Here is a 24,307-nt window from a genome sequence, read left to right as displayed (position 1 = left end):
GCCGCACCGAGAGCCAGAGCCTGGGCCGCTGGGGAGACGGGAAGAGGCGTCACCGGATCCCTTCCTTTGCGCTCGTTGCCGGAAATGTGCGCTGCAACCAGCCTCTGGTCCCGGATATTAAGACTTCTGGAGGGTTCCCGCGTGAGGGCGGGGCCAGAACCGGAACCGAACGGCGACCGACGAGCCCCGGAGCGGAAACCCGGGGCGGCGCCAGCGGGCCCTGGTTGCTGGTGCGCGCGCCTCGTCTTGGTGGGAGGGCGAGGGGCGGGGTCTCGCCGTGCGCTTGCGCACTTTGGGGACGTAGGCGCCGTCTGCGTGTGCGTCTTTTTCCATGTTTGCACGTTTGCTAGGCAGGCAAGGCGGAAATGGTGGCGTAATGGGTTTTGTTTTAAATCCCGCCCACGGGGTTTGGGTTTCTGGCAGTGAGTCAGGTTTATGGAAGGCTTTATGGAAAATTAATGGTATAAGAGGTAAAACTGGATCTGTACTGTTTTCTTAGTCCTTAGCGATCCAAATGCAGTTTGGGTGCGGTCTCAGTGCTAAGATGGACCCAGCCTTCCCCTCTAAATCTTAGTGAACCGGCTTGATCCCCCGGTCTGTTCATCTTTCAGTGTTTATTCTGAGAAGGTAGGGGTGTCACAAGGAATAAAAAAGGCACGCAAACAAATAGACTACTCGTGTGGAACCAAAAACATTTTCAAATTATTTAAGAAAGCATGTCTTCGTGTTTTTTAAACTTTTTAGCAAGCGATTCTCTTAAGGAGTTGTCTTAGTTTTTAATTTTTGTCGATACACAGTTTTATATTCTGTGTTTTGTGGTGTGGCCTTGGTCTTTTATCAAATTTTAAAGGAAAGCCTCTTGTGCAGATGTGTTACAAAGAAAAATTTTGTCATTTTTTCACTTTTGAATTTTGGAGGACCATAGTAGTTTCTGAAAGTGCATTGGCTTTGTTTTTAGATGCTGCAAGGAAACAACCAAGTGTGTTGCAGAAATAAAATCTGTATGAATCTGCATCCGCTCCGTTTAATTTTAAACTAATTCCAAAAATGTCATCTGTGCAAAGTGCTCAGTTCTCCTGGAAAATTTCTTCAGCCTTGGTAAACACTTTTATCTGGATTTCAAAGCTCTTTGCAGTCCAGGGCCTATATAAAAACAAGCCTTGTAAAAGCCAGAGGGAAAGGAATACAGGCTTTTAAGTAGATATTTTGAAAGAAACAGCAGTGGGCCGGAGGATATAAGAAAGATTGTCCGAAATTGCCAAATAAGTGTATTTCATTGTTTTTTGCTAAAACCGTTTGATAGTCTGGGTAGTTGGTACTGGAAAAAACGCTGCTGTGACGTGAGGAGTACTATGGCACCTGTTTATGTAAAAGTTAAGGGGATATTGCAATATCATTCAAGATGGGTCAGAAACAGGGCAAGAAGGAGGCAGGATATCCAAAGGGGAAGAAAAGGGGAAAATGTTGGAAGATACTAGAAAACACGTGAAAGAGGTCAGAGCTGAAGCTGTAATAGGTCTTCAAAGAGTGATCTGGAAGATTGCAAAATAGCTTTTAGACCCTAAAATCAAATGTGTGGAATATGGAATCAGTTTATTTCATCATTGCATACTTCAGCTTTGGCTATATCCCATTTAGTTGCTTACTTTTTTTTTTCGACTTTCCCATCTTTCTCTACATCGTATATAACCAACCTTAAATTGAGGGATTGCTTCATTTTGCTACCATTATACTATTAAGTTACAGTAACATAGCCCTTCACAGTTCAAAGAGTACACATATATTCAGAAATAGTGGCATTGACTCCTTTGCAAATATCCTCAACTCTTATCCCTCACTTTTAGCACTTGCCGGGCAAAACTCAAACCATGGATGAACTCCTGCATGCGTTTATCTTTTCTGAGCTTGGGCCCAGCCTGTTAACTGTTGGGTGGACTAGTGTGATCTCACACCTAAATTGGCTCTGCATATTGATCAGCTCTCCTACTCCTTTGCTCTACTGACTTTGCCCTTTCCTTCTGTAATCCAAATATTCTTTTCCCTCCTCAAATTATCAACTTCCTCAACTAATGACTTTGCCTCACACTTTATTGAAAAAAGAATTGTGAGCACAAGCCAAGAATTTTTGTGTATTCCCACCATCGAATCTATTTGTGTCTGCACTCATCAAACATCCTTGTATAGGAGTCCCCTTTATACATGGTATTGCTTTCCATAGTTTCAGTTACCAACTGTCAACCGAGGTCCAAAAATATTTAATGGAAAATTTCAGAAATATAAATTTTAAATTGCTAGAAGTTCTAAGTAGTGTGATGAAATCTCATGCTGCCTCTCTCTGTGCCTCCCAGAACGTGTATCCTCCCTTTGTTCAGCATCCACTATCACAGTTATCAACTAGCACCATATCACTGAGCTTGGATTCAAATAACCTATATTTTCCTTAATAATGTCTCCAAGGCCCAATAGTAGTGATACTGGCAATTTGGATATGCCAAAAGAAGCCTTAATGTGCTTCCTTTAAGTGGAAGGTGAAAGTTCTCGACTTAAGGAATCACCTAAGGTCACTAGGAACCAAGTGGTTGGTAAGAATCAGTCTTCTATCTGTGAAATTATGAAGAAAGAAAAAGAAATTCGTGCATAATATATTTAGGGTAGGGTACTCTCTGAGGTTCAGGCATCCACTAGGTTCTTGGAACATTTCCCCTGAAGCTAAGGGGGAACTACTATAGTTTAAAAGGGTGACAGGTCTTTTTATCAAATGCCAACACTTGCTATTTTTAGTTTTTAGTTTTAGCCATTAAGTGGGTATATGTTCAAAACTTTTGCCCATTTCAAAACTAAGTTGTTTGTAATTGAGTTGTAGGAGTTATTTACATACTATGCGTATGACTTTTTTGTCAGAATTATATGTTGTGAATATTTTTCTCCCAGTCTGTGGCCTGCTTTTTCATTTTCTTAAAAGTATCTTTTAAAGAGCAGCTTTTGTTTGTAAGTTGTATATTTGTAGGGATTTGTACATATCCAAATATTTATTAGCATAAAGCTGTTCATAAAATCCTCTCATTTCTGAGATTCACAATATATCTTATTTATGTTTACGATCCACTTAATTTTTAGTATGGCACAATAATGGTTGATAGTCATATTTTTCAAAATAGAAATCCTGTTATTCTGGTAGCATTCGTTAAAAAGATTATCCTTCATTGAATTACCTTGGCACCTTTATTAAAAATCTGCCGATCTTCTGAATTTCTATTCTATTCAATTTCATTGATAAATATGTCTGTTCTTAACCCAGTCCCACACTGTATTGATTACTGTAGCTTTATACGTCTTGAAATCAGATAGTGGAAGTATTTTTTTCCTCAAAATTACTTTGGCCATTCTAAGTCCTTTGCATTTTAATATAAATTTTTAAATTGTCATTTCAATTTCTAAAAACATCTGCTGGGATTTTGAATGGGATTCTGTTAAATTTATTCATCAGCTTGGAGAGAACTGACATCTTAAAAATACTGAGTTTTCCAATCTATGAACATGGCATATATCTCCTTTTATTTTTATCTTTAATTTCTGTTTGTAATTTTCAGCATACAGGTATTGCACATACATTGTTAAGTTTCTTCCTACACATTTCATGGTTTTTATTCTAAGTGTATTTTTTTAGTTTAAGTTTTCAGTTGTTGAATCATTTTATTTTAGTTCTAGAATTTTCTTATGCATAGATTCTACGTCTCTAGTATTAATAAATGCAAGGCCGGGCGCAGTGGCTCACGCCTGTAATCCCAGCACTTTGGGAGGCAGAGGTGGGCGGATCACAAGGTCAGGAGACTGAGACCATCCTGGCAAACACGGTGAAACCCCGTCTCTACTAAATATACAAAAAATTAGTCCGGCATGGTGGCAGGCACCTGTAGTCCCAGCTACTCAGGAGGCTGAGGCAGGAGAATGGTGTGAACCCGGGAGGCGGAGCTTGCAGTGAGCCGAGATTATAACACTGCACTCCAGCCTGGGTCACAGAGCCAGACTCCGTCTCAAAAAAAAAAAAAAAAAAAAAAAAAAAATTAAATAGTTTGTGCCCATTAACTCCAATATTTGGATCATCTGTGGATCTTGTTTCCATTATCTTTTTCTTCTGTTTCCTGGTATGCCCAGAAATTCTTTATGAAATGTTGTCTTTGTTTATGAAAAAAAAAAATACTGGGCTCTGAGTGGTGTTTTTTACTTTATGGAAGTATTTGTAGGATTTACTTTTGCTTCTATTAGGAAGCTAGGCTAAGGGCAGAGCACCTTAATCTAATATGGAAGTGAGATTATTTCAAACTGGGTTTTAGACTTTGTTAGGTCTCGTCTATTTCAGGTTCTTTCTTACTCCTGAGGTGACCCTTTCTGTGTCCCAGCTAAAAGCCGAGGTGTTAGGCCTTCCCTCTTTCGTGGGCCCTGAACTCGCATTTTTATTTTCTCAATCAGTGGACTCCTGAAAGCAAGCTCTTCTCAGCTTCTCTGCTTCTTAGTTGCCATTATCTGTGTAACTTCTCAGCCTCTGAAACAACTTCCAAATTGATGAATAAGGTAAGGGGAAAAAGAGAGTCAAATATGGGCAGAATTTTCTGCACCCTTCTTCGGGATCTTGCCCTCTCAAGATCCTTTTTGTATTTTACTCAGATTTCCCTAGTTCTTCACGGTTCAGAGGCGGGGTCATTTTTTTTTTAATCCTCGTAATCTGAGAGTCTTTATGCTAATAAAGATAGGCTCATTTTTCTGAACTAGTGTCAATACTTTTTGTTTCTAAACAGGAGAAACAACACAGAAGACATGGAAGTGACTTTCCGTCTTAATTCCAGAGGTGTTTGTGGGGCCTCCTGGCAGTGGTACCCCCTTGCCACAGATGGGTTCCTAGGCAATGCCCTAGTTCTCTTTAGAGTTGGCCTGACTGTGTCTTCTGTATGGGGAAGCACCCTCTGTTCCTTTTGCTGAGAGATCAGGGTAGTTCTGTTTCCAGGCGAGCTAAACATGACTATGCTGTAGCTGTAAATTCAGTCTGTCACCTTTGGTGCTCTTAAAATACAAGCATATGTTCTAGTCAGGCAAGAAGAAATACATCTTTTCTTTTCTTTTCCTTGTTGGTTTTTTAATTTTTTTTTTTTATGCCAGTAAAGAAATATACACTTCCCGGCCAAGCCCGAGAGTGGATTTGATTTTTTACCGTAATTTCAAGGAATAATTATATAAAACATTGCCCACAGGTCTGTGAGTGTACTGTATAAAGATCGAATGATCAGGACTTAATCCAAGACCCCTCACTTTCTGCATGGGTGTAATTGAGCGTTATTTAACTTTTCTGAGCCTCAGTTTCCCTAAAGTGTCAAATAAGATACCTACTTGCCAAGATTGGGTTTTAATAAGATTGTTTGTAAAATGTCTGATACATAATGGGTTCTTTATTGTTTTTAAAATTATTTATACAAAAAGTTTTAACTTCAAGGGGGAATGTTAGTCATAACTCGTCTGCGTAGCAGCAGTATTTCGGAAGCCACAACATTTCCAGATTTCTGCTCATCACTTAGTTTGTTTTATTCAGTAAACACTGATTGGACTCCCACTAAATGCTGAATGCTGCACTAGGACGCAAAACCAATGAACAATAACCTTTCTCACAGCTATGTAAACAACTTGTTAGTTTTATTGAAAGCCATGGTCAGAACTGTTCTGAAAGTTTACTCATCTATAGTGCTCAAGTCGTGGTATTTGCTCTCTTGCTGCTATTTAATGAATCCTGAAATTGTTTTTGTAACCTAAAATAAAATTTTTACTATGATAAAATAACCTAAAAGAAAATCTGATTAAAAAGTTTAATGTGGAATAAAATTTAAAGCAGCTCTAATATGAATAGCAAGGGAATTTTGTTACTAGCAAACCAATAGAACAATATAATGAGGCAGTTTCACTAAGACTGTATGACAAAATGGAACCTGAACTCTGCTCCAGTGTATTAATAATTAGTGTGACTTTTACAGAGATTGGAGTATAGGCTGTTATCAGACATCACAGGGAAGTTCTGTTCAGTAAGCTGGCAGAAGCAATTTCTTCTTTCTTTAAAGAGGAAAACCAGGTGGTTTTACAGTTGAGTGTTCATTAAAAGAGGTATCTACCAGTTTTCCCTTTTAATTCTGCTTTTCAGATTGTGCTAGCCCAGAGAGAGTTATAAATCCCTTGAATATAAGACGTTGACTTCAGTTTTTATTGTCACCTCTCATATACATCCCTAATGTTTATCTAATTTTTATCCTACCAAGACAGCATAATCATTATGCAGTAAATATGGACTGAGTAATATTACAACATTCTCAGATTCAGGAGACTCTCCCATGATGGGAAAATATGTTTCAGAATCAAATACTCTTATTTCCTGAGCTTCGTTTTCTTTATTATTTTTTATTAGTTTTCATTTTCCTAACTTATAGAATAAACAAATGCAGAGTGGAACAGTTAAAAAGTTTCTTACAGTTATTGATGATAAAACGGTCCAAATGATGTTACACTAAATTTCATAAATTCCTGGCTTTAAAAATACGTATGATGTAATGGCATGTTAAATAATGGCCAATACAATTTAGTTGTCTTATTTGCCATTTCTGTTTTGCTTCACCATTTTACCATTTTATTTTCCACCTTTGAGTCTTCAGTACTCTTAACTGTATCACTGAGGATTGACAATCCTATATATTTAATTTATTTACATGCACACACGGAAAATGGAATGTCACATCTAGAGTAGCTTTCCCATAACCCAGCTCTATTCATGTCCCCCAAATCACCGATGCTCTTATTCCAGATCATGATGAGGACCAACTGGAGTGTAAGCCTGACCTCTGTGTGTTCTATAAGGGATCACTCAGTCCTCTTCCATTCCAATAATTTAAGTATAGATTTTCGGACTGTCATCTCGCCTTTTATAATGTGCTTAGATGGAATCAGTAAAACAAATGTGCCTTTTATTTCCCTGAATGGGATTATTATAAAGAAACAAGAAGCCATCAATAAGGGGGCAAAGTTCCCTTTATCCCCAAAACACCAACAGTCACATTTGAGGGCTAGAACATATTTACTTCAGCTTTTGTGGTAAGAGAAAGAATGTAAGTTTTTTATGTTCAAAATAAAGTTGACCTTGGTGCAAAACAACAAATATGTTCTAAGAACTTTCTCCTCCTTTGGAGCAGGCCTTTGTTATATCTCTAATTAATATAATTAAGTTATTTTGAACATCAAAACAATTAATTGATGTTTTTCTTTCTCATCTGCTCCTGGAAGTTGTATTTGTAAGTTACTAAAATACAATTTTATCTTTAATTGATTGCCTTTGATTCTCTGTGGTAAAACTTAAAATACAAAATATATTTTACTTAATTGTATCAATTTGAAATTGTTATAGTTCAAGAATATTTGTATGTAACTCTTCTAAACTTTGAAATCATCAATATTAAGTTTAAAGGAAGACTTGGGGCTAAAATTTCCAGTCAGTGCTTTTATCACTTTTGCTTTTATTTTTGGCCAGTCGTATTCAGATTTATGTAATGAAGAAAACCCATTTGGTTCTCCTTTTTTTTTCTTTTTGAGACAGAGTTTCGCTCTTGTCATCCAGACTGGAGCACAATGGCGTGATCTCGGCTCACTGCAGCCTCTGTCTCCTGGGTTCAAGCGATTTTCCAGCCTCAGCCTCCTGAGTAGCTGAGATTACAGGCATGCACAACCACACCAGGCTAATTTTTGTATTTTTAATAGAGATGAGTTTCACCATGTTGGCCAGGCTGTTCTCGAACTCCTGACCTCAGGTGATCCACCCGCCTCAGCCTCCTAGTGTTAGGATTATAGGCATGAGCCACAAACGGCCCAGTTCTCCTTTTATTATGTCCAGAATTTGGACATAACATCTTCTTTCATCAAGAAAATGGTACATTTTAATTTGTTCTGCTTTCCCTCTTTGGGGTTAGTGTTTCATTTGTCGTGAATAGTTTGGATGGTAGATAACCATAACTTGAATAATAAAAGGAAAATAAGTTTTTATAAAATAATGTTAAAACAGGCCCAGTCCTTAATCTCATAGTGCTTATACTAGACACTTAGAAGAATTTAAATATATCCAAAGGCCACTGAAATGTTCTATAATCATTTTAATAGTGTTTCAACAGTGTATTCTATATATAAAAAATACATTAGAAAAGGTTCCTTTTCTCCTGCTTAACATTGTACATGATCACAAAATACATGTATGAAAAAACAGCATGTGGTTTCAAATATCTTTAAAACAAGGACAAACAAGAGACCTTTTTAAAAATGTTGAAATCCAATGTCTACCTGTTGAATTACATTTAAAACCAGACAGAAAATACACACTTCTTTCTGTCCTACTTCTTCAACTATTTTCCCTGTCTGGTGCATAACATTCTTAAACTGCTTAGAGGAAACTTTACACAGAGCAGTGCATCATCCAGTTAGTTCATGTGGCTCTCCCTGAGCTTGAATACCATTCCAAAGAAGATACTCTAAAAGTCTGATAACTCAAAATAATATAATTTGTAAGGGCCTAGTATTTTATGGTAGGAGACTCTAGGACATAAAATAGACATTCTATTGATGAGAAATCTGAGAGTATAGAAAAAGTGAAAAGTACACCCAGCTAACAAAAAGAGTGATTTCAGGGTTGCTAGTAGGCTTTCCTTGCTTGCCCCAGAGCATTCCTATTGTGATACCATCACTCCACTTATCTCTACTTATTGATCAGTTGTCAGTTACTTTTGAAAAGTCCTAAGCACAAAGTTCTGACCAGAATTCTGATGAACATAAAGTAAGTATAAGATATGTCCTTCCTTTCTAGGAACTTTGAGAGTAATTGAAGAAAAGAGACACATTCGTGTAATGGGAAACACCTTCTGATGAAGTGTGCTGTGAGAGCAGAGAAGAGCATAATTAACACTCAGCATTTGTTAAGGGCTGAACATGTGCCTAGAGCTTTATATCCAGTCCTCACAGTCATGATCAGGGTGGCTGGGGAAGTCTCCATGGAAGAGGTGCTCAGGTGTTTGAAAGTTTTATTGACATCAAATACAAGGAAATTGTAAGCAAAGCCTTTGGTTTAAATTTGCATGTGATCTTACCATGTACTTCCTAGCCTTTTTCAGTTTATATAAGCATAAATCCACTTACTTACCAGATGTAATAATTTTATTGAATGGAAACAACTTGATAGGGTGAACAAAAAAAAAGAGCTTTGTTTTTTCTTTCTGTTGTTCCTTCAAATATGTGCAAGGAATATTTCTTCTCTACTTTGAATGATTTATCAGGTGGGTGCCATAGTATTTCCAATCATTTTAAAATAAAACATCCTCTGGTTACCTTTTGGCACAAGAACAGTTTCATTTAAATATTCAGAACTTTCAGACCATTTGTAATCACATAGCTTCATAATCTTACCTAATTTAAAGCAGCTTCCCACTGCTGAGACCTGCTATGGGCAGAAAGGCCTACGGGGGTTGGCTTCTCTTTTGTTTTCATATCTTGCTCTATTGCTCCTCACCCAGTCTGCTACCTACAGTGTCTCATCCTCCAGGGTCTTACTAGGTAGAAAGGACTGGGGGAAAAGACCCAGGTTTACATGGTCACTACTCTGACAATCTGGAACTGGCATTCTTGGGGCTTTGATTGACACTAAAAATACCTCTTTATGTTCCTCTGCCTGGAATCTCCAGTGACACAATTCTCGGATTGGCCTTTCTCCCACTGGCCACTTAGGACTTAAGCCAACATTTAGCCATGGGTGACTGATATGTTTGCCTCACCCGGGTTCTTTCTGTTGGGGTCCCATTGCCCCAGCCCCTTTGGAAAAATTTTGTGGCTGATTTCTTCACCTGGAAGGTGCCTATCTGGTCCACAAGAACCACTTGTACTTCCTTGACCCAGTTTTGTGTGGAAATACAGTAATCATCTTACAAGACCACTGCTACCCTTTGGATTCCTCATGTCGGAATCAGACACCAGGTATGAATCAGATTAGTTCATAATTACTTGAGATATAAATAAACAATTGCTCAGAAGTACAACTTTTTTATACCCAAATGACATAAATTTCTCTCCTGTTTTCATGAAAGGAATTTTGTACACACAGTATCCCAGGTATATTAATAGCATACAAGTAAAAGTCAAAGCATTACAACTTTGAAAAAAAAAAAAAGATTGTTTTCAGACTTCAAGATAGAAAAATTTCTTACAAGCACAGCCATAAAGGAAGAAAACTAAATCCAGGGACCAGAAGAAATGCTAAAAATTATTATTCAAGAAAACTTTCCTGAAATAAAAAAGATTAGAAGTTACATATTGAGCGAGTTCTCCATACACCTAAAAAGATCAACCCAGAATTATAATATCAAGACACTCTACCACAATTACTGGGTTTTAATTTTTTAAAAATCCTTTGAATATTTAGAGGGGAAAAGAGCACATGATTTATAAGAGATCATAATTAGATAAACTTCAGTTTTTTTCATTAGCAATACATTAGGCTAAAAGAAAATAAGGTAACATAATTAAGATTCTCAAGGGAAAAAAGTATGTGCTAAGCATTTTGTGTCCAGAAAAACTTACTTTATAGCAAAAAGGGCACAATGACTGAGATCTTCCTGAAGAGCCTGCTAGAAAATGAGCTTCAGGTAACAGGTGAGCAGAATGACAGCCTATAGACTGTGCTGAGCTGCAATAGAGACTTCATAGAAGAACTAAGACTAAATGAAGGCTAAGAGGAAGAGAAAATAGTATATAATCACTAAAAAGATGGGGATGGGGGGACAGCACATGCAAAACCTTTTACAGTGTTTTCAGTACTTCAGTGGTAGCATTAGGATTGTTATTTTGAGACTATTAAGTGTATAATATGAGATAAAAAACAAATGAGTAATTATGGAATATTATAATTCTGTCATAGTCTGTGTCCTTGAGAACCAAGATTCTCAGTTTGGAAGAAAAGAGATACAGATGTAATAGATTAGAGACTAAGTAAAAGTCCTGTAGTCTTAAATTCAAACTGGAAGTATTGGATATGAACTCATGAGGTTTCTCTCTCTCACCACTCTCTTCTCTCCCTTTCTATCTCTATGTCTGTTGAAAACACCTAGAAACAATGACCAACACAGTGGTAATGACTGTCCCTATTGCTTGGATTGTGTTCTTGAAATAATTCCTTATTTAAGGAAACCAGGGCTTCTAGGAGAAACTTCTATTTCTAGGCTTAAGGAAGGAAATGTACAAAACGAACAGCTTGACATACCATGGCAAAGTAGCTATCAAACACTACCAGGGTCTCAGAAACCAAATTGACAAGGCACCCACTAGCTAAGGACAGAATAATTTGAATGGCATTCACAAGAATAATTGCAATGGATTGAAACTTGTCAAATATATTTAAATCCATGGTTCATAATGATACTTTTTTAAAAAGAGCTGATTGCCTTTAGAGCATGATAAGTATATTTGTCTGTTTTCAACACTGCTGATAAAGACACACCCAAGATGACAATGTACAAAAGAAAGAGGTTTAACGGGTTCACAATTCCACCTGGGTGGGGAGGCCTCACCATCCTGGTGGAAGGTGAAAGGCACATCTCACATGGCAGACGAGAAGAGAGCTTGTGCAGGGAAACTCCCCTTTATAAAACCATCAGATCTCATAAGACTTATTCACTATTACGGGAATAGCACAGGAAAGACCTGCCCTCATGATTCAGTTACCTCCCACCTGATCCCTCCCACAACATGTGGAATTGTGGGAGCTACAATTCAAGATGAGATTTGGGTGGGGACACAGCAAAACCATATCAATAGGGAACCAATTCATTATCTTGAAAACTAATAAATAAAGTGAAAGGATGAAGTATTCTGCTTTCCTATATGAACTGTAACACTAGGTAGCCAAATAGTAAATGAGGGAAAATATCTCTGTATAAACATATTCCAATTCATAGATGAAAAAAGAATTAACATATCACTGTGTTGCAGCCTCTAATGAATGAATACATATAGGTATTTCGCATGAATAGCTGCTAATATCATTAAAAAGAAAGACAGCCAGACATTATATACCTCTTGATGGAAGCACACAACACTACCTATAGTCATGCCAAACGGATGAAACCCAAATCTTAATTCGCTCCTTGTTTTCAGAAAAACAGAAGACAAGAACAAGTTGAAATGTGCAATTGAACATGCAATTTGCAAAACTCAGATTGGGAAAACTCTTGGATTTTTCAACAGATAAACTATAACAAAAATAAATTACAGATGAAAACACAAAAGACATAAAAAAATGTATAAAGGGGCAGGACCACACTTTAATTCCTAAGGATGCACATGAACACATAAAGATGCATCTCAGTGATAAAGAATGAAGAATGCAAGGAAATAATTACTGTAAAAGCCAGAATAATGGTTACTTATGGTGGGGGGAAAAGAGAATTGCAATTGGTATGGGATATTTGGAGGGGTTTGGCTCGGGGAGTTCTTGCAAAGTTTGACTTCTTGATGTGGTGGTGGTTAAAGAGTTGTTCACCTTTATTTATGAAGCCATGAATCTGTTTTGTGTGCTTTTCTGTATTTCTCCTTTATTTCACAATAAAAATAAGGTGTTGAAGAAGCATTCACCAAAAAAAAAAAAACATGAGTAGAGGCAAGGGAGAATTAAGTTTAAATTTAAAATGTTGGGATACCAGCAATTATTATGCATGTTTTTTAACTCTTTGATATTTATGTAGGCTCCTTATCTTTTCTAATTTTCTCAATTGTAAAACACATCAATAAAAAAAAATTTCACAGGGCTCCCATTACCTACAGCAAAATTTCAAACTCCTTAATATGTGGTTTCTTATCCGGGGTTCCCCATTTACCTTCTACAGATCATTTGCTACCAGTACCCCCTAGGCATCATTGGATGGACTCAGATAAAATCCTCACTATTCTTTGAACATGCTGTATTGTTTTTGTGCTTTCATGCCTTTGGGATTCCCATCCCCTGAAATACTGCTATTCTTCCTGCTAAATTCAGTTTAAAGGTTACCACCTCTCTGAACACTTCCTTTTCCCCTAAGCAGAATTACTTGCTTTTTTTGTCTGTTTTCCCATATCGTTTTGTACATACTTTGGCTTAAATCCTTTTGATAGATCTGTCTATATGACCCTTTCTCCTTAGTTTAGAGGTCTTGAGGAAAATATGTTATATTTATTTTTGTTTCCTCAGTCCTGGGACAACACTTGGCACATGAATGAATGAATGACTGGCTGGCTGGATGAATGAATAAGTGAATGAATGAGACAGGAATTGAGGGCTCCAAAGATATACTTCGTTGTAATACCACTGGGTTCAGGAACAAGATGCAGATTTCTAAATCAACTATGTACAAGTGAAAAATAAAGGCGTGAAACTACTAAAGCTTGTTCCATATGTAATTTTTAAGTAGAACTGGACATCATGATGACTCTTCTGTGTTTTCACATCTCATGCTTTATTCCGTTAGTTTCTATGCATCTTCAACAGATCACATCATGGGATTTGGAAGAGATATTTGGGTTATTCAATCAACAGGGCACTAACTTTCTTCTTAGTCTGTTATGTTTGGTCCCTGGTTCCTTTTTTTTTGCAGTATTCAATCCATCAGAAAGAGCATAGTCATGGCTCTCATAAAGTATATAACACAGATCTCTGGCTTCCTGAAGTTCTGTCAATATCTTGTGTAAAATATGAGCCAAAAAATGAAACAGGAAGTAATAAATAAAACCCTATGAATAAATACTATTAGTATCCCCATTTATTCCAATGAGATGGCAGAGGCATTGGGAGAAGTAATTGGCTGAAGTCACAAGTTACCCTCTTTACATGAAATTTTGGCAAAAATTAGAATGATAATTTTATTACTGGTTTCCTGTACAGTAAGCAGAGGAATCATGATATGAACTTAGGCAGCAGCCCACTTTCATTACTGTAAATATAAGCACTGAAAAGATGATCGTTACTATGATGAAAAAGAGAAATCTCGTGACCAGCACTAGGAAGTATGAGAAACTGGAAGGCCTCTTATTTCTGAGATGTGGAATCAGTGGTGTCTTTCTTGCTAATTTAGCAGGAGAAATAAATTCGTCTGTTATAGGAAGATCTGAGATTAGAAACATTTTTAAAGATAAATTCAATACAAATTATATTAGCTCAGGGCTGGGTGTGGTGACTGATGCCTGTAAACCCAGGACTTTAGGAGGTTGAGACAAGAGATCCCTTGAGGCCAGGCGTTTGAGATCAGCCTGGGTAACATAGCGAGACCTCATCTCTACAAAAATAAAGAAAAAAAAGTTGGCCAGCCATGGTGGCACACCCTACGGTCTCAGCTACATCGGAGACTGCAGCTGGAGGATGGCTTGAGCCCAGGAGTTTGAGGTTGCAGTGAGCTATGATTGTGTCACTGTACTCCAGCCTGGGTGACAGAGGAGACTGCATCTCAAAAAAAAAAAAGTGTATATATATACACACACACACACACACACACACACATATGTATCTGTATATTGTGTGTGTGTATATATATATATATAATATTAGCTTAGCTGGGGAAAACTTTGATATGTGTTTACACTTCCTCATGTTTTGAATGTTCTCTGGAGGTTCATTACACAAACTACTTTGTTGAGATATAGGACAAATCTACTACCTGAAGAATAAATGTCAAAGACAACTTTCAGTCTATGCTAGGCTCTGATATTCAGCCAATTTCATTTATATTTGGGACCAAAAACTAGTGTTACATTACTTATGGCTTTTGGATATTAATGGTCGGTTAACGGATTCTTAATAGTATTCCAAGTGTTTTAAAATATGGATATTTCTTTATAAATGTGCCTTCCTCTAGAAAATTAAACATGATGATCTTAGTTTTCAAATCATCTGAGTAAGATTCTTCTTTGCAAATCAGGAAATTTAAAAATGGCATGCTATAATTTTAAATATTATATAAAATTAAAATTTGTATAATTATTTCAGAAATGTCCTAGAATTTTTTAAACAAAGGGGTTACCTATCTGTATTTTAATTTTTTTCTTTTATTCTGAACAGAACAGGATGAATAAAGGAATCAACTCTTTATTTCTCCTGGCTTGGACAGTCCACCACCTGATTCTTTGCTATATTTGCATCCATATAAATATCTTAACTCAGAAATTTTTTCCTAAGTTCTCTTTATATGAAATTTGGGCAAAGATTAGGAGGAGAACTTTATTATTGGTTTTCTATAATTCATAATTGATTTCCTTTCATTGCTCAATTGTATATAGTAGAAACTATTCAGTAATGTTTATTACATTAGTAAAGTTGACTGTAGTAGACTATTACCTATTCATAGCAACCTTACAGAATGACTATAAGGATGGCATTTTTAAATTTTTTGTGTGGGGGAAGGGGTCTGGGAAAGGAACAAAGGAAGAGGTATTGTTTGAGTAATATATGAACTACAAAAAGTAAGTAATGGATAAAGACCCATAAAAAAAAATGTTTGAAAAATCAGGGATTACATTCCAAGAAGAATGAAGTTTGATGGAAAATTCTTGTTCACTTATTTTGCAATACAAAGATATTAAATTAAACCCTTAAAACTATGTATTTAAAATAATATAGAAGTGGCTAAAATATAGAAGAAAAATTCTAAGGAATAAAACTTAATAAATAATATTTTTCTAGCTGTGTCGCTTTCTTGTCAAAGAACAAAACAGTTCTCTTCTTTTGACCACTGGGGCTCCCCATTTGTAATGGTTCTAAAAACAACACTTCAAACCACTGTCATTATTTAAAATTCACGTCACATGATCCTCAGGACAGCTCAGAGACACAGGAAGTATTGTCTTCCTGTTCTCTATCTTTACATTTTCATTATTCTTTAATCAATTTACCTGTCACGTACTAACATAATAATAGTTAATATTAACTCCTCACTTAGTATGTGCCACACACTTTTTAAAGTGCTTTACCCTTATAAACTCCTTACAGTCCAGAGAGTACAAAGCATTACCACTTCTAGTTTTACAGAGGAGGGAACTTAGGTACAGAGAGAAAAAGTAAGTAGTCTGTGGTCTGTAGCTTGTTAAGTGTCAGAGCCTGGCTTTGAACCCAGAGCTCTAGCTCCACAGCTGGCATTCCTAACTACTCTTTTGCTCTCTTGGTATGGTGGCTACAAAAGTCAACTAAAACTTAGGGTCCTAGGGAAGAAGCACGCAGAGAAAGCCATGGAAATAAGCAATTCGGTCTTCATTTAACAAATATGTATTGAGTGTTCACCCTGTTTCAGTTGCTGTGCTAAGTGCTTAGCTACATATTACAAATATAACTTATTTGTAAGGATTCATAGCTTCCATATTTATTTTATGAAACTAATATCTTCTTGATAGAAAAATTAACACAGGGCATAAATGAATATGGCTGCAAAAATACCAAAGAAAACACCAGCTAACAAAATTCAATAGAATTGAAAGGAATTGCATGTCACAGCCAAGCACAGTTGCTCTCACAAGCATAAGGATGGTTTAATAATTGTGACAATTATTGCCGGCCACAGTGGCTCACGCCTGTAAAAAAAAAAAAAAAGTACACAGCAGTAACTATCAGAAAATATTAGCTACTATAATCATCACCATGTTCTTGTCATCATAAGCAACATCATAAGCAAGAGAAATATAATTTTTAAGCAGCACATTTAAAAATTCTCATCAGACTTGGCATACTCCTGTGTACTCACATTCTGGCAGATGCCAAATCTGCCAGGCACAAGGAAGTGTTGAATAAATGTCAAAAAGTATTGTTTTACAGGCGAATTAAGATTTGAGGAACTTAGGTCCACTGTTAGGTAGCTAGTATTTGGCAGTGCTAGATTCATGTACAAGTAGGTTTATTCTACATTCCGCCTCCCACCAAAAACAACCTCTGATAATCTATGAGTAAAATTAGTTAAATAAAAGATTTACATCTCCAGCCTTTCCTGCTTCCGCAGATCTGATACTTTCTCCAGACGGAATATGCCAAGACAGAACATTGCAGTAGAGGCTTCTAGATAACTTGGACATAGAGAGATGTGGAAGACTTCCAAGCAATGGGAGGAATTAGTAAAGACAAATTTATTACTTCAATTTGATAAAAATTCATCCAACTTTCTTGAAAAGAACTTTTATTGTATTTAGAAATTTTAGGATTCTCTTTTTACTAATATATTAATATTTTTAAATAATTTTATTTGCATAGTTAACCTTCAGAAATATAATCTTATAAATTGTTCTCCACTATTACGACATATGGTCTGAAATCATAAGGCTTAAAAGACCATCGTGGCTCTATATGAACATCATTTTATTATTTCAATTTTTCAATATTATTTCAATTTTAAAACCACATTTGGAGGCAGGCAGGGTGACTCACTCCTATAATTTCAGTGCTTTGGGAGGCCAAAGCAGGAGGATCACTTGAGGCCAGGAGTTCAAGACCAGCCTGGTCAACGTAGCGAGACCCTGTCTCTACAAAAACTAAAAAAATGTAGCCAGGTATAATGGCAAGTGCCTTTAATACCAGCTACTGGGGAGGCTGAAGCAGGAGGATTGCTTTAGCCTGGAAGTTTAAGGCTTCAGTGAGCTATGATCATGCCACTGCACTCCAGCCTAGGTGACAGAGCGAGACCCTGTCTCTAAGAAAATAATCATGAAATAAAACTAAACTAAAATAAAACACCTTTGGTGATCAAAGAATACAAAATTTTGGTTAGGCAGGAGGAATAAATTCAGGAGATGTACTGCACAACATGGTGACTACAATCAATACTAATATACTGCATACTTGAAAATTGCCGAGAGTAGATTTTAAGTGGTCTCACCGCACACACAAAAATAAGTATTTGAGGTCATGCATATGTTAATTAGCTTGATTTAACCATTTTAAAATGTATACATGTTTTAAAACATCATATCGTACACCATAAATATATACAATTTTAATTTGTCAATTAAAAAATAAATGATTATAATAAATATATAAAATACCTCTGGTTTTGTTTTTAAAGTTTTAGAAAATGCCAATATAGTTCTATAATTTATCTTGAGAGTTTACAATCACTTTTAGTTTATAAACTTACATTATCAAGCCCTTAGGCTTTACTGGGGCTGATCTCACTAACCAAAAATGTCTTTGGAAAAATTATTAATATTTAAGAATATTCTTACATTTTATGTCAATTTTCAAAATGATTGTAGTTTAAAAAAATTTTTAGTGATGTAACAGTCTTTAATTAACTTGAACTATTGCCTAAGGATAGTCCTTTATATATGAAAAAAACCTTAAAAAAATTTTTTACAGGATTCTATAAACCTGGAGAGTAATCCTAAGAAAAATCATCAGAAGAAAGGAATTTGTAGAACTAAAACTGCAAACATCCAGAATCTTGATGGTGTGCCAAGCCAAATGTCAACTGGAACTCAACCAAAAACTAAAGTAAGTTTTAGTTTTCTTACATATGCCCCTGGTGTGAGTGTCCTGCCCTGTTCATACGGTGTAATTCACCAAGGTAAAAACAGCACTGTGTTCACAAATTATCTATTTTTCTTGTTTGTTTTTTCAAACTTAACATTAGCATGAACTAGTGTTTCATTACAACATGAGAAAATTTGTAATGAGAACATATATAGTTGTTAATATTTATAAAATTAGAAAAAAATGCTCTTGCTGAAGGTAAAACGGTTAGTCCATTGTAACCATGGCAGTGGATTGTACATACTTCAATTCATCTCTTCATTTTTAGTAAAAATTTATGCTGCAAATGCAAATCTCCTTGAACTATGTTTAAAAGTCTCCCTGTCGGGTTAGTCTGTCTCCCACTGTTCGGAGATCCAGAAAAGAGGCATAAGAGTGGGAATCACATCTAGAAAACATCAGCTACTAATATTCAATCCACTTTGTTTCGAAAATTGCCTTTGTTCTACCAAGCTCAAAATAATATACAGAGTTTTGTTGTTGTTGTTGCATTTTGGGGTATATTTTTAATGAGGAAAAAATTGACCAACCTTTTCTATAGACGTTTTACAACTTTTCATTATATTTATAACTTTTTTGAATCTTTCAAATTTTTTTCACTTTTTGAAAATTGAATCTGAAAGTAGGCCTTCATAAGTCCTGACCAGTGTTAGATATAGAAGGATTTTAAGTAATAATTTGCAAGATTGTATACAGTTGCTTATAGTTCTTGATTTTATGATGCCTTGTCTGCTTTACAATGTAAAAAGGTAATAATAATTTTACAAATAAATATGAAAGGCAAACATCATGTGTCCTTCTGACAGTAAACAAGAGAAACTTTAAAAATTACCTAGAAAGGGATAATTTAAGAAATTACTCAGCAAGATATGGGCAGGGTTAAGGTAAATCAACAATTCTAAAGTGTTAGTGGCTCAGCAAGATCTTTGACCTTCACAGAGAAATACAGCCACAACCAAACTTCTGCCTGACAAAGAAGAGGCTCAGGGAATAAACACCCAATTTCTTCCTCCCCCCATCTTCTAACCTCCTCCTGGGACTTCCTGCTGGCTGAATCCATGGAGAAGTCAGGAGGAAAGGAGCTCAGTTGATCCATTCTTTAGAAACTGTGCCCCACAGAACAAGGTGGAAAAAAGCAGAGAGTAGTTTCAGATAGTCAAATGGAAAATATTCAGCACATGTGATAATAAAATAACATTGCTAACTGCCATGATTGAACATGGAATATGTTCCACGCACAATGCTAAGCTCTCACACACATTGCCTATTTCATCCTTACAACAGCCCAGCAAGGCATTACTACCTTAATTTTCTAGAGAAAAAACCTGACCTTCACAACATGGCAAAGTTACCAGGGTAGCTATTCATGTTATGCTGAATTTACAAATGAGAAGACCAAGGCCTAGCAAAGGTAGGTGACTTGCCCAAGGGGGCAAAACCAGTACTCAAGTCTGGGTCTCCATGCTGTCTGTCACTACCAATACACAAGAGAGCTTTTGTAATGCCTTTATAAAAAGGTAATGCATATTACCAAGGGAAATAAGGCAATCTGAAAAGGCTACATACTGTATGACTTCAACTGTTAATACATGAAAAAGGCAAAATTAAGAAGGCAGTAAAAAATCCGTGAGTGCTGGAGTTAGGTGGAAGGAAGGATAAATAGGCAGAACATGGAAGATTTTTGGGGGAATGAAACTACTGTGTATGATACTATAATGGTGAATACATGTCATTCTACATTTGTCAAAATGAATATACAATAGAATATACAACACCAACAGTGTACCCTGCTGTACACTATGGGCTTTGTGTAATAATGATGTGTCAGTGGAGGTTCATTATTTGTAAGATGTACCACTCCAGGGTACAGTGGGCCATGTTGATGACGGGGGTGCTGTGCATGTGTGGAGCAGGTGCCATATGGGAAATGTCCGTACCTTTCTCTTAATTTTGCTGTGAACCTAAAACTGCTCTAAAAAGTGAAGTTTATTTTGTAAAAACATTGCTTTCAATTAAAAAAAGAAAAATATAGCACATCTTAATTATATTTACTGTGATCCACATTTTGTTTCTTTTTCATAAAGAATGCCTGATAAATAGTATTAAACTTCTACACAAGACTTCCTACTTGGAACATTCCTCAGCCCAAGAAGAAAGTATTTATTAGATATTTATTGATTTTCTTAAAAATTAACAATGAAAGTTAAAAAGGAAAAAGCCATTATCTTTAGTTTAATGCTATAATTCATTGTCTATTGCCTCTTAAGGGAATGTAATTTATTAAAGAGGCATTTGGGACTTGCCTTAGCTGCTTTCCTAATAGTATTTTTTTTCATCTTGTTTCTTTGTTTTTGTAGTAAGCTCTTAATTATCCTTGGGTAGATAATTTCTTTCCAAATTAGCTCATTCATGATAGGGACAGAATAACTTTATAAATTATTGTGTAAAAACATAGGGAATATTTAATTTTCTGGTCCGTTCACAAAATCATAATCTGTCAATTCTTAGTGGCACAGAGTGGAGAGGAGAAATATATATCCTCAGGTGTTAATACTGACATCTACTTATCCTCTGAACATCTTTTTCTATTATCTGCTTTCACTACCACTATCTGTCACAGGCATTCCTTCCAAGATGGTAACATGTAAACAGGCAGCATGCAAGCTGGGGCCCATGTGGCAGAGGAACCCATTTGATGCTGTTCTAGCTGTGAATCTTTAGGAAGATGGACAATAGATTCTGTTTCCCTTGCTGTTTTCCTATTCTAGAGAACAACTTCTAAAGAGTCAACTCACTTCTAATTCTTTCAACTATCATGAACTCAGAAGCTCCCACAGAGAAAAATTGCCATTGGCTGAATTTCTGTCAAGATAGAAAACAAATTCTTCAATCTAGTGTACCTTCATTCATCTGACATTATTTTCTTAGTTTCACAGGCTAGCCTGCGTAACCCTATTTCAGCCATAAATTACCTGATGTGTAAAATTCACTGCCCTGTAGAACATGTCTGAGGAACATGTGTTCATTTGTGAATCTAGGCCTGACTGCCAAACAAGTGACTCTCAGTTCCTGACAAGTACTGAGGGCATGGGCTCTCCCAGCTCGAGTCGTTCCCATGGGGCTAGGACTGTGCGTTGGTTGGAGATGAGACAGGTAGGTGATGGGTCCTGAGTAATGCTTATCTATCCTTTCAAGGCCACCTGTGCTCAGTGAACTTCCTAGACTCTAATTGGGGAAGCTAAGTAAGAATGAAGGAATATCCGGAGGCTTTGTAAGAGTTGAGACCTAGTGTGGGGGATAGAGATTTGACAGATGAGCCTGTACTTTAGCTGGAAAAGCCTGTACTTTAGCTATGGAAATATGGGAGAAGAGAAGCCCCAGGTGGTGGGGGCATGGGGGATCTCCTGCCTCATGCTACTTCTTCCTCGCCATTATTTCCTGCATGACAATCACAGGGATCCCTGCTTGGGATGCACAGTGGGGAAGTTCCAAGGATTTTTGGAAGAACAAAGGGATCAGAAGTGTATGTGAAGCAAATCCTCACAACAGCAGCTGTGGGGAAGGCAGAATGACTTTGACCACCAGGCTGAGGTAGCACTACCCGAGGGGCAAGCTGAATGTACACAGTGGTCCAGCAGATGAAGTTAGACTGGCCGCTATTGTTTAAAAAGAAAAGTAACGTCTTGGAGTATAAAACACAGTACTTTATACTGTGTTTATGATTAAATTAGGATGAACTATTCTAGGCTATTTAGGTCCTTATGTCTTCTGCAGCTTTGGGAACTATTTGCCAGGACTAATACCTACTAAGCCATGTCTGTGTAAAACAGCATCTGTCTCAGGAACACAGCCCAGTTGTGTGGGTGAAAATATGCAGTCACAACCGCATGTGGCCACTGCATTCTTTAGGCCTTGACTAGATATATCCACCCATGAAATCACCCCAGCTACCAGACAGACATTTTCTCCTCTGAATTATTAAAGAAGTACTTTTAAACATGGCATTTCTGAAAAATTCAAGGCTTTCGTTCTGGTTTGTTTTATAGCCTTTACTGATCACATATTTCCTCTGTCTTGAATGGATAGCAGCATCGACTGTTGCAATAAATTCTCCACTCTGCAGACCTGGGCAGCCCACACCTGTGCCAGAAATTATGCACCAGATGGCAAATGAAAATGACTGGATATCTATGAGAAGAGGATATTTAGAGAAAATACACATTTACAAGTAAAGCAAGGTATACATTCATTTTGCAGTGCTCTTAAAAACACATTTGAACAAGTCGGCCTGCAAATATTTATGGAGTGCCTTCTCTGTGTAGACCTTTAAGAATTGCTATTTTTGTGTTGAGTTGGCTCTATGCAGGACTTGGAAATATTACGAATACCTCATCTCTTACAAAAAGATGGGAGAAATAATGATTTCCTAATGTTTCAAGGTCTCTCCACTGTTGATTTTCTGTGTTATGAAGTTGGAACAGAGATTAAGGGATTAACCATCAACGATGCTTTCTGTGGCTTTTTAAGTTGGTCATTGCTAAAAAAATTTTGTAATGGCACTTGTTAAAGCACTTCAAGATAGGTATAGGAATCACAGTAATGAGATTTTGCAGTGGGGAAGAGATGGGGTTCAACTCTAAATGCAGCATGGGCAAGTTGGAATTTATAGCCAAGGAGGAGGGTGGAGGCCAGTGGATAAAAAAAATTCCCAGCTGGGCACAGTGGCTCACACCTGTAATCTCAGCACTTTGGGAGGCCGAGGTGGGTGGATCACTTGAGGTCAGGAGTTCAAGACCAGCCTGACCAACATGGTGATGGGGTTCCATCTTAAAAAAAATGAAAAGGAAAGAAAAAAGAAGGAAGGAAGGAAGGAGAGAGAGAGAGAGAGAAAGAAAGAAAGAAAGAAAGAAAGAAAGAAAGAGAAAGAAGAAAGAAAGAAAGAAAGAAAGAAAGAAAGAAAGAAAGAAAGAAAGAAAGAAAGAAAGAAATTACCAAGAGGAAATATCATCAACAGGAGTGGGAGTCTGCCTAAACCCACCTGAGAGGATTCTTGCTGAAGACAGGCCAGGGTAATCAGACATCATCACCTGGGGGCTGGTGATGCATAATGAACCTGATCAGATATTGAGGGGCATCAGGTATGCAGGCTTGTTAAGCTGACTTAGCAGGGTTCTTGCTAAAGTGCTCAGATGGGCCTAGGAGGTTTAGATGTTTGGTCAAGCAGAGAATCTTTGTCATCATGTGCCTTGACCTTATATGACTCATGGAAGACAGGACCCATTGGAATAGCCTAGCTCATGGGCAGGAGGCTCTGACCAGGTGGTAGAAATAGATTTGGTTCATACACAAATAGCAGGGTCCTACAGACTTTAAATATCCAGAAAAGTCTCCATCAGGGTATGCAAAGTGCAGAAGTGACTGTGAATTCTGGCCATAAATATCAGCGTCTTGAAGTTCAGGTTCTTTAGTGATTACACAGCTGTTCCTGGAGAGTGAGTGTGACAGGTGAGTTATCAAACTGTGCCACTTGCCTCTACTCAGCACTATCATCCTCCCCACCCTCCCCAAACAGCTGTCACCTCTTGGGAAATTTCCTTCTCTACAATTAAGACCGCAGGACCATAAATTGGTGCCCCACCTCCCCTCCCACATTTGCATAACAAAAATGAGGTCTCCTGAATCTTTTTAGTTTTCAAATCATTTTGCTGGAGAAAACTTGAG

General features: G+C 37.0%; 1 protein-coding gene across 3 annotated transcripts in view; it reads left to right on the top strand.

Annotated features, from left to right (window-relative positions):
* STARD13 (StAR related lipid transfer domain containing 13) overlaps positions 1 to 24,307 on the top strand; it is a 575,282-nt gene that overhangs the window by 133,225 nt on the left and 417,750 nt on the right. For all 3 annotated transcript variants that reach the window (XM_054665173.2, XM_054665174.2, XM_054665176.2), the window contains exon 2: positions 18,413 to 18,547. In XM_054665173.2, the coding sequence (XP_054521148.2) occupies positions 18,518 to 18,547 (30 nt within the window). In that variant the 5' untranslated portion in view covers positions 18,413 to 18,517. The remainder of the gene's footprint in view (positions 1 to 18,412; positions 18,548 to 24,307) is intronic.

This window comes from Pan troglodytes, chromosome 14 (assembly GCF_028858775.2).
Source record: "Pan troglodytes isolate AG18354 chromosome 14, NHGRI_mPanTro3-v2.0_pri, whole genome shotgun sequence".
Classification (NCBI taxonomy): domain Eukaryota; kingdom Metazoa; phylum Chordata; class Mammalia; order Primates; family Hominidae; genus Pan; species Pan troglodytes.
The sequence above is the reverse complement of the archived record's forward strand: the minus strand, read 5'-3'. Positions and strand labels throughout refer to the sequence as shown.